The 12,219-nt window shown below is 35.7% G+C and overlaps 1 protein-coding gene across 1 annotated transcript in view; it reads right to left on the bottom strand.

Moving 5' to 3' along the window:
- Positions 1-230: 230 nt before the first annotated feature.
- Positions 231-12,219, bottom strand: part of ZFAND4 (zinc finger AN1-type containing 4) — a 65,644-nt gene continuing 53,655 nt past the window's right edge. The window contains 4 exon segments of the mRNA XM_007446784.1: positions 231-366; positions 1,483-1,600; positions 6,835-6,889; positions 7,406-8,581. Coding sequence (XP_007446846.1) covers positions 231-366; positions 1,483-1,600; positions 6,835-6,889; positions 7,406-8,581 — 1,485 coding nt within the window.

The following is a 12,219-nucleotide window of genomic DNA, read 5'->3' as shown; positions in this document are numbered from 1 at the left end:
CTAAATCATTATAGTTTAAAGTTTTTAAAACTACTTTTAAAACTTTTGATTCACCAAAGAATAAAGATGTCAAATACAGTAGCATTCTCATTCTCCAACAGTATGCATTATATGCTTTTGTTATTTGGCAAATCTTTTGGAGTCGAACAAAAATAATGCAGTCTAAACAATATTTCTTCTGTCATTGTAATACGATTCCTCGGGCAGAACAGTTAGGTGCATAGCAAGAGTTAGATTTTTGGAAGTTTTGGTGCATTAACCACAGGATTTGCCTCCTGTAAGTACCTCCTCCCTGCACTCTTGTAATCATAGGTGCAGCTGTGAGTTTCTGCATAGCGATGAGATGCACAGAAGTTGTTTCCACATCTAAAGCACAAAAAAAGTTCATGTGAATAGTCACATTTCTACAAGAACCTCATCTCTTTGGGAGATCAAAGCTTGATTTCACGTAGTCCAGCAGGAGCCCTTTAGTTCTCTTTAGAATTGCAGGGCTGACATTTCCCTTCTACTCATAAACAAGCACAAGCACCCCAAAAAAAGAACCGGTTAATTGTCTATGAATATGAGACTTTATAATAAAGGATCTCTTATGGAGTGGAACAGGCTGTTGACCTATAGGAAGCAGTAAAACTGCAAAAAGCAATAAATATATCTACCACTTCCTCTTATATCTAGTAAACCTGGGAGAACTCTGAATTTCTGAGAAATTCAGTCTCATAAGAAAATTAAATTATCTAAAACCTAACTATGTCATGAAAGGATTTTAAAGTACTTCTAGCAACAAGATAAGCTGTTTCCATTTGAACAGAATACATTCTAAAAAGCAGTAGCTTTGTTTAATGCCTGGCCTCAACCTAAGGGCAGACACCATCCTTGGAGTATATTAGCAATGCTAATGAAAGAAATAATTATGGGTAGGAAAAAATTAATTATTTTTATAAACATATTCATCTGTTTTGAAAAGTGTACCATATAATCATAATTTATAGTACATTAATGTTAAATTTAGTCCTTTTTTGTTTAATTTAAAATAGAATCAAGAATTCCCTGGTGGTCCAGTGGTTAGAACTCCACGCTTCCTCTGCAGGGGGCAAGGGTTCAATCCCTGGTTGGGGAATTAAGATCCTGCATCCTGCATGCCACTCAGAGTGGCCAAATAAATACATAAAATAGAATCTTGGAGGAGGGGTTCTTCCAAGCCACAGTCAAAGAGAAACCAAGTATATCTATCATAAGACAAAGTACACTTCCATTGGTTTATATATCCTACTTTAAAGGGCAGGGGAGGATCTCTTGACTTTGGAAACACATAAGCTATCTACTTGCTCTTTACTTCAGCCAATAAGGAGTTCAGCTGGGTCTGCTATTTGAACATCATCTTAATGATGTTATGAATAGGCAATTTAAAGAACATTTTGTATTGTATCCCCACACTGGGTCACCACAAAAAAAGCATCCCAGCTTTTCAGCTAGCCAACCTGCCTGCATTCGTAGCTAGTAGCCAGTCCAGTTTTCTTTCCACAAAGAAAACAATGCTTTGTTGTTTTCTTCTTTGTTTGAATAGGGGCTTTCACGGGTGGGAGGTGATGAGTACATTCTCCTGTTAGAGAAAGCACACCTTGATTAATACAGACATAAAATTCTAGATGTGAAATACTATTAAAACATTAAACACATTCCTACCACAGCAAACCTCTAAGCCATAAAAAATTAATTAGTACTTTTTTTTATATCTAAAATTATTTACAGAGTTGCAAGTAAAGATGCACTAGAACTGTTATATTTTTTAAGATGTGGTAGGTTTCTACTGACTAAGACATATTTTTAGGACTTATATTTTTTACATACCAACACCTTTCTAATTATTTCTGAGGATACTCAGTATATTTAAAGTATACTGAACTTTGGCAGAGAATCAAGGAGAATATCTGGTTCAAAATCATATTTATGAGGCTTCTGAGGAACAGTATAATATGTATTATAATCACCCTGTTCTTTCACACCAAGAAGGAGCACAAGAATATCATGAAACTGGTCTTTTAGACCTAATTATACCATAGAAACTAAATTCATCAAACCACAAGCAAGTTATTCTTTCAAAACTTCAATTTGTTCATTTTTATGATAACAGGACATGTATTTTTCTCCCTAAGTTTCTAAGTGTTTAAAGGTCAACTCAGTTCTCACATACAAAAAGCATTCTGAAAATTTTAAATGTTATATTTATATAAAATATCATATTATCAATAGTGACTCACAGGGTACACTGCTCGATTTCACAGTACTACTACCTTTTCAGAAAATATTTACTAAATTCTGGGCTATTGTAACAACTTTATTTTTTACCTTAAAAATAAGAGCACACCTGCTATTATATGAGAAAGAATTAAATCAATTTCTTTAAATACTAAGTGAAATGCTTTTAGAACTGAGCAGAATTCCAACAAACCCCACTCATAAGCAGAGAGACTCAATGTCACTATCCATACTTGTTACACTAACAGTATAAGTACACAGTGCGTGGTGGCACCCAAAGGCCAAGAAACAAGAGGCAAACAAAGCAAAAACAAAGGGAAGAAGTGAGAAGAAAAATGGTAGAGTGTCAATAGAGACGATACCTATTCTCTACTACTGAAAAAGGTTTGAGAGGTCTGGGCTTAATGTTTATCTGGCAGCTAAAAGTCTCTGAAAATCCTTCAAGGGTTCGAAAAGGTGAAATTACAATTAATTGGCACTATGCCTTTTGCCACAACCCAAACTGGGTGCTGGATATACAAGCCCAGTAAAATTAAGTATGCTTTATTACTAGGCTAAAATACAGTCCAAGATCTCGCCCAAAACTGGAAAAAAAAATTGCCTAAAACTGGAAACTAACTTATGACTCCTAATGGTGGCCAGGCACCAACTCAAGTTAATAAGCACTTTCTTCTTCAAGTGCACTTAGAGTTATCAAGAACATTTCACAAAGGTGATGGGATACTTTCCTCTTCTTAAATAATAAAAATAAGACAAGCATTTCCACAGGGCACAGAGGAAAGGCATATACTACCAGATATACTACCAGATATACCTCTGAAGCTCATCTAATTGCAATTATCTTTGAAATTCAGGCTTAGGATATTCTTCCTTAAACAACAGTAGAAAAAAAATCTGTTGACGAAAATTTAGTTCAGTGTAGTCATATTTTCATGTTTTTCTTTGCTTGGGGGTGCTTAATTCAATGTTTCCCAAGCTTTTTTTTTTTTTAATTCAAGAACTCTTGTGAATGTGCAGAAACAGAGAACATAGTAGTGACCGAAATAAGGTGGCACAGAAACATAACCACAGTCTTCTCCTATGAGAATGGTTTCCATATATCCTTCTACCAACCAGAGAAAAATAAAATTATTAATCATATACTCCATGCTAGGAACCAGCCCTAATATATAGGTTCCCTACGACCAACAGAAAAAATTCAACTTCCATGGATTGACATTCAAGGTCACATGTCCAATATGATACCTTTCTAACTTTCCAGAGTCATTTTCTGTCATTTGCCACATCATACCCACCCTGAATGATGCGCCAGACCCATTCACATGTGCAATCTCTTCTTCTAAAATGCTCCAGTAACCTTGTCAACCTAGTAAAACTCTACTCACCCTGTAAGAAGATATCAATCATCAACTCCTCTCTGAAGCCTTCTCTCAAATGTGTAATGAACATATGAATAAAGAAGAAGTCAATAAAATAATGCCAATGTGAACAGTTGCTTTTCAGAACGAGAGTAAAGATATTTGGATTAACTCACTTGTTTGGCATTTCCTAAATATTGGTCTAATTGTCTAAGTAGACCAATATTTAGGAAATATGGTCTAATATTTGATCTAACACAATAATCTATAAAAATTCACCCAACAGAATAAGGAAGCAAAGTATTAAACGGTGTTCAAGATGCAAGTTTGGTAATCATCTGCCTAAAAATGATAACTAAAGCTATGAAGATGGATAAGATTTCCAAGGGAGACCCTACAGTGAAAAGCAAAGAGGACCAATGGAGGAACTCGATTAAGTCAATTAAACAAAACTTATGCCAAAACTTTCACAGACTCTTCTAGGTAATTCAGAATGATACAGTTATTAATGAAAGAAAACAGCAGCAAGTTACATAGCTGTAGTTTGGAGAATCATCACTGCAGGTAGCAGTTGATGACTTGACCTTAATGAAATCAATCAAAAGAGTATACACCTGGGGACAAGCAGAGGGACTGGTAAAACAAGTTAACAAGAAAACTGAGGCTTAAAAAAACCAAAAACAAACAAAACCAAAAATTTACAAAAATGTAATAGCCCAGAATAAAATAAGAAATAAAAAGGGAGAAAGAAAGGAAAAGAAAAAAAAAACTATTTCAAGAAGAAGGCCATAACAATCAAGTAAGATAAGGATACAGAAGTATCCACTGGATTTGAAATTATGTAGATCTTTGGTGACCTCAGCATTGGCAGTTTCAGAGGAGCAGCGAGAAGAGAAGAAAGCACTGTAGGCTGAATTAGAGTTGAGAGAGATGGGACAAGTACAACACAAACTTCCAAGAGGCTGAGCTGTGGGTTAGGACTGGACAGATTTAAATAGGTGTCAAAGAAAAATAACTATAACATTAAAAGTAGATACATTATAATAATCAAAATAGTGTGGTACTGGCATAAACACAGACATACAGATCAATGGAATACAATTAAGAACCCATAAATAAACCCTCACATATATAATTAAATGATTTTGACAAGGGTGCCAAGACCATTTGATGGGGAAAAGGACAGTCTTTTTAACAAATGGTGCCTCGAAAACTGGATATCCACATGGAAAAGAATAACGTTGGGCCCTTACATTACACCGTATATAAATATTAATTCAAATGTATGCAAGACCTAATGTAAGACCTAAAACTATAAAACTCCTAAAATAAAATACATGGGAAAAGCTTCATGTCACTGGATATGGCAACAATTTATTGAACACAACACCAGACACAGGCAACAAAGGAAAAAATAGACAAATTGAACTTCATGAAAATTAAAAACTATTGTGCATCAAGACATTATCAACAAAGTAAAAAGGCAACCTACAGAATGGGATAAAATACTTGCGAATCATATATAAGGAATTAACATCCAATATATAGAGTCACCTAAAACTCAACAACAAAAAACAATCAAATTCAAAAATGGGCAAGCAATTTGAACACATATTTCTCCAGAGAAGATATAAAAATGGTTAAGCACATTAAGAGATACTCAACTTCACTAATCATCAGGGAAATGCAAATCAAAACCACAATAAGATACTACCTCACACCTGTTAGGATGCCCACTATCAAACAAAACAAAACAAAACAGAAAATACCAAGTATTGGTGAGAATGTAGAAAAATTGGAAACCTTGTACACTGCTGGTGGGAATGTGACATGGTACAGCTACTACAGAAAACAGTACGGCAGTTCCTCAAAAAATTAAAAATAGAATTATCATATGAACCAGCAATTCCACTTCTGGGTATATACCCAAAAGAATTGTAATCAGAGTCTCAAAGAGATATTTGTATACCCGTGTCTGTAATAACATTATTCACAACAGGTAAAATGTGGAAGCAACACAAGTCTCCATCCATAGATGCAGAGGTATGCAGAATGTTGTATATACACACAATGGAATATTATTCAGCTTTAAAAAGTATGGGAATTTTGACACATGCTAAAACATAGATGAACCTTGAGAACACTATGCTAAGTAAGCCAGGCATGAAAAGACAAACACTGAATCATTTCACTTATATGAGGTACTTAGAGTAGTTAAACTTATAGAGACAGAAAATAGAACAGTGGTTGCCAAGGCCTGGGGAGAGGGAGGACTGAGGAGTTAATGTTTAATGGGTACAGAGTTTCTGTTTTTCAAGATGAAAAGAGTTCTGGAGATGTATGGTGGTGTTGGTTGGCCAAAAATGTTAATTACTTAATGTCATTCAATTGTACACTTAAAAATGATTAAGATATTAAATTTTGTTATGTGGGTTTTATCACAATAAAAAAATTTAAAAGTGGATATATTAAGACTTTAGAACCTTGGGCCTTATATAGTAGTGGAAACAAACCCTAGGTATCTCTTTAAAGATATGAAGGTAACATGGCAACCATAATATATAATGTATTCTTTAGAACTTCGGGGCTACAAAGGTGGTACATCTTTGGTAGAGTTTCCATCTCTAGTCTGGGTATTAAAACACAAAAAATGATGATAGTAATGGCTTCTTAGGAAATTATGGCTGGCCAGTGCACCTTTAAGGTGTTACTGATATAAGTGAGTGCTAAGAATATAGTCATTTCTGCTACTATGCCTTGGAAAGGGCTAGTCAAAGAGACTGTCCCTTTCTTTCATCCAGAAAAAAACAGTTCATCAAATGGAGCTCTTACTACTGTCCCTGATATTGGACCATGACTTTAAGAAACACCTTTCTAGGGTATTTCCTCAAAACCCATCCAGCACCCAGCATGGCTCTAGAGTGGCCAGGGACTGGGAGGGTTGCGAACTACATGTTAATTTTTCATTCATCTTATCTTTTCACATAGACCGTATCTTTTCCCAGACAACAGAGACCTCAATTTCAATTTTTGTTTGATTCTTCAAATATGTCCTACAGTCAGTCCTCATAATCATTTTCTTAAGTGGAACAAAGTTTAGGGAAAGTTTACTCTGTACATACCACAGAGAATGTTCTCATTTCCCTTTGAAAATTCAAATTCATAGCATAATGCTATGATTATTAGCCTTCTATTGTTTCCAAAATGATCTGTTGCTTACCTACTCTTTTCCCTGCTGCTGTATTATTTCCATTCATTCCAATATCACGGGCAGACTACAATTAAAACACAAAACATCTACAGAGGTGAGTTAATGGAAAGTAGAAGGAAAGATCACCAAACATGAAATAATGATATTTTATTATAAAAATGCTGCTGAGCTTTCATTTAAAATTATTTAATCTATTTTTAATTAAATTAACTTGGAACCTGATTGTCCCATCCATCAATATTGTACTTACTCTTTGTCTATAGGAAAGTAAAATTTGATGGCTCAAATAAAAGTTCTTATTGAGGAAAAACATTAATAAAAATATTTAGTATTTAAAACTACATGACAATCTGTTTACACAAAGCTACTTTCAAATTACAGTTCTCAATTTAGGACCAAAACATTATTTAAAATTCAACTGTCAAAAAAATTTTCTACAAACTAGATAAACATTTTAAGAGAAAGTTATGAAAAGAATTCAACCTTAGGCCTTTTTATTTAATGTGTAAACAAAAAACAAACTATATGTTGAATCACTACATGGATAACTAGCAGAACATATTGAAAGGCAAATACTTACTAAAAAAAATTCTGTAGGCTCTAACTGGGGAGAACTTTTCCTAAGGCTTTCTTCCTGAAAATGCTGGAGGTTTGTAAACAGCCCAATTCCAGAGGTTCGAAGCCTGCCTGCCCCACGTGTGCTCTGCAAGCTGTCTCTGCTTGCACTCCGGGCCAGCGAAGCAAGAAAACCTATATTATTTACACAACCAACAGGCTCTTTGGATGCCTTGTTAGCCATTTCTGTGATATCCCGAGCCTCAACTTTAGAAATAATATCAGATCTTTTCCCAGGTGAATCGACTTTAACAGCTCGAAAGCAAGTAGTCCTAGAGAAAGAAGAATCAGTTATATTTCGAACGTCCAGTGACCGAAGCACATTTTGTGAAGCAGAAGACTGGAGGTTCCCAGACTCAAAACATTTGGACTGTCTCTGTGGTTTCACCAGAGAGTTATGTAGTGACATTGGTGCAGAACAGTGAAGAGGTGATAAGAGTCTATTCTTGTGAGGACTTAATTCACGGTGGTCGAGAACTGCAGTTTGTACTGATTCACCACTCAACACTCTTGCAACATGTTTAAGATGCTGCTCTGTAGCTTTCAACCCTTTATCACCATTAGTGAGTGAGAATTCTGGATTTACCTTCTGTGTGCCTTCTAAGCCACTCCTCTGTTCATCAACATTTCCTTTGGTAAAGGAAGCAAACGAACCCACTTCAGGTAGAAGCGATTCTTCAGTTACACACTCTTCTGAAGTTGGAAATAAAACAGTGTCATCCTCATTATTAGATGACAAATTTCCTGAAAAGTTTTTTGTCTGCCTAAGTAGGGATGATCCAAGATGGAGAATAGAATCAGCAAGCTCTTTGTCATTTTCAAACTCCATAGGGGGTATCTGAGGTGGTAGTTTGAAGCCACTATTGGAATGAGACTGTGTGTTACTCTCCCAGTTATCGTCTTCCTTAATAAAATCACTAGCGATAGATGATATGGATATATCAGCAGGGGGCAGAGCTGCCAAACTTGAAATAGCATTGCTGGCCGAGTCAGGCAGATATGTGTTCCCAGGAGAAGGTAAACAAGACTGCCCGATGTGGGGGAGAACCCTTAACAATCTGTGGCGAGCAGCTGCCGTGGAACTACTGGAAGGTCGAGGAACTACAGGTGGACGAGGTTTTACCTGGACAGCTTTCTTAGGCTAAAAGAAAAGAGGGAATATATAATTCTTTACACGGTCATTTTCTCTGCCCATTAACAAAAATTAATGAAGGAAGAAAAGGTTACTTCTCTGTTAACATACTGGCATTTGGATTACCTCAATCTAAAATGTTTAAAAAGATTAAAATCTTAAGCTTATGATTGAGAAGAATTTTGCTATCTTCCTTCATTGAGTATAATTTTCTGAGAATGTTATAGAGAAATAATTTTATTTTTCATCACTATTATTTGTCAGAGTTCTGCAGAGAAGAAAACTGATTATATTAGGTATGACATTGCTGACCTATTTTAGATCCCCAACAACTTTTCCTAGTAAGATGAGTAAAGTATTTGGCTAGGTAGCTATTGCAAAAGAGAGTTAACAGATCTAAACTGCTATCCTTGAAAAGATCTGCTTGCAAGGCTGGCCCTTGGCTGGCTTCTAGGAACTTGTATTTCAAGAAGGTTCCTGCTACCATAACGGATAAGAGTGGCTCACTGGGCCTAAACTTTGTGCAAGCAATATGGTTTATGCTGAACATCAACTTTCCTTCTGGGAGTCTGGAATTTTGGTACATGCTAGGCAGAGGGTGCCTCCATGAAAAGCTCCTAATAAAACCCCTGGGCAAAGAATCTTTAATGAGCTTCCCTGGTAGACAACATTCCACACATGCTGACAACTCACTGACAGAGTAATTAGGCATATCTTATGATACTTCACTGGGAAAGCCTGTGCCTGGTTTCCTCTGGACTTCACCCCATGCACCTTTTCCCTTTGCTGATTTTGCTTTGTATCCTCTTTTTGCTATAATAAATCTCAGCTATGAATAAAACTATAAGCTAACCCTGTGAGTCCTTCAAGCAAATCATCAAACCTAGGAGTGCTCTAGGAGTCCCCAATATAGTAGATTTTAATAAAAGCATAACAACAATTTATGGTGTATGGTTAAAATTGAAAATTAAAGATATGAAGCCTTAGTGCTTATCTTTAAGATATGAACTGATATGTGCATGACAAAAGGAAGGAATACCTGATGATATACCAAATCTCCCAACCTAGAAATATAAGAAAATCTAGATAATTCAGCAGACAGCAGTTGAGGCAAGAACTAGAGGGGAGCTAAAAATCCAAAGAAAGAAGAAACTTGGAAACATATGAACCAAACATTTCGTGTCTAGCCAAACTGACCTTTAAGTGTTATGGCTAAAGAAAAAGTTTTAAACATCCAAACACTCAGAAAATACTGTATTTACAAGTTTCTCCTGAGAAATTTATTAGAGATGATCTTCTTCTAACCAAGAAGCATGGGTAGGGCTTCCCTGGTGGCGCAGTGGTTGAGAGTCCACCTGCCGATGCAGGAGACACGGGTTCGTGCCCCGGTCCGGGAAGATCCCACATGCCGTGGAGCGGCTGAGCCCGTGAGCCATGGCCGCTGAGCCTGCGTGTCCTGAGCCTGCGCTCCGCAACGGGAGAGGCCACAACAGTGAGAGGCCCGCGTACCGCAAAATAATAATAATAAGAAGAAGAAGCAGCACGGGTAAACTTCAGTAAAAAGACTGATAGTAAGCATGTAATATATTTAATTAAAGACCTAAAACTAAGAGTGGGGACAAGATTAGAAAAACGACTTGTAAAAAAAAAATGATTTGTAAATGTTATACTATCTTAAAAAGCAGAAATAATGCAAATATTAAAAATGGAAGAAGAAAGATGAGAGAAAGTAAAATAAGTTCATTGATTATAACTTAATAAGTAGGAGTCAAAAGATATCTTTTAAAAATAAAAGAGAAGACATGTATGGAAAAGGCAGAATAAGGACATGACAAAAGATATTACTATAGAGTTAAACAATAGAACAAAAAAATAAAAGCCTTCTGAAGTACCAAAAAGCACACACTCACATACCCATACACATACAAAACAGACCATAAAGAAACTGTAAATATAACAAAATAATAAGACATTAAGGACCAAATATAGGGATGTCCCCGGTGGCTCAGTGGTTAAGAATCTGCCTCCCAATGCAGAGGACACGGGTACGAGCCCTAGACCGGAAAGATCCCACATGCCTCAGAGCAGCTAAGCCCGTGAGCCACAACTACTGAGCCTGTGCTCTAGAGCCCACGTGCCACAACTACTGAGCCCACGTGCCACAACTACTGAAGCCCACACACCTAGAGCTCGTGCTCCACAACAAGATAAGCCACCGCAATGAGAAGCCCGCGCACCGCAATGAGAAGCCCGCGCACCACAACGAAGAGTAGCACCCACTTGCTGCAACTAGAGAAAGCCCACAGGCAGCAACGAAGACCCGACACAGACATAAGTAAATTAATTAATTAATTATTTTTTTAAAAAAAGACCAAATATAAAAGTCATACCAATAAATGTGAATGTGATTAAGTGGTATATTTATTTTAATTTCAAATTGGTTCACAAAGCAAAAAACAACTCTATGCTGTATAAAACATCTTTCTAAAACAAAGTAAATCAAAAGTTAATTAAAAAAAGACATGAGAAAGAGTACACAAAGCAAATTAAAACAATAAGATATCAAGGGGTTATGGGCCTGATATCAGGCAAGGAAAATTCAAGCTGAAGGTCAGAGATGAAACATTTTATAACATAGAATTAGCAGTATAATGAAAATACAACAGTTATTAATATTTATGCACTAAATCACACAACCACCTTCTTAAAGCAAAAACTATGGGAGATGAAAAGAAAAATACACAGAAACCACTAATAATTACAGACTTTCACGTATCACTATTCTCATTCTAAGAGAGAGCAAGCTGACAAAAAAAAAAATAAGGAAATAGAGGACGATTTAATAACGTCAAATCTTACAGACAGATATAAAACTTTTACCCTGATAACAGAGAATGAGCCGTTTTCTTAAGTATACACAGGACAGTCATAAAGAGTGATATTAGATCACAAATAATCAAATTCTATTAAGCAGATATGGAAATAACATTCTCTGATTTCTATGCAATAAAAAGAGAAATTTTAAAAAATTAAAAATTAAAAAGCTTCTCTCGCCAGGAGTTTTTCAAACTCAAACTACTCTTGGATAAACTATCAACTAAAAATGCAAAATTTCTTTTAAAAATTAATGAAAATACTACAAATTGACATTAAGTTCTCCCTGATGAGCTGAACTGAAAAGAATATGTCACCTACATAATATCCTGCCAAAAATGTTTGACCTGCATCTAATCATGATGAAGCAGTAAGACAAACTCAAACCGAGGATATTCTAAAAAATTGGCCTACACTTCAAAAATATCTGACATGAATGTCCAAAAGAGGCTAAGAAATAGTTCTGTATAAAAGCAGACCAAGAAAACATTACAACTAAATACAACAATGCATGATTCTTGATTGGATCCCAGATTGAAAACGGAAAGAAAAATCAAAATAAAACAAAATGCTATCAAATACATTATTGAGACATGGAGAAATGTGAATATGGATGAAGTAATGTGTATCAGTGATAAATTATGTGTGTGATAACTACATTGTGGTTATGTAGGAGAAGGCTCTGTTCTTAGGAGCTATATACTGAATTAAATATTTAGGGGGAAATGTTACGATATCTGCAACTAACTCCCAAATGGATCAGGTAAAAGAAA

This window comes from Lipotes vexillifer, unplaced genomic scaffold (assembly GCF_000442215.2).
Source record: "Lipotes vexillifer unplaced genomic scaffold, Lipotes_vexillifer_v1.1 scaffold1237, whole genome shotgun sequence".
NCBI lineage: Eukaryota > Metazoa > Chordata > Mammalia > Artiodactyla > Lipotidae > Lipotes > Lipotes vexillifer.
Note: the sequence above shows the minus strand (reverse complement) of the source record. Positions and strands in the feature narration are given on the sequence as shown.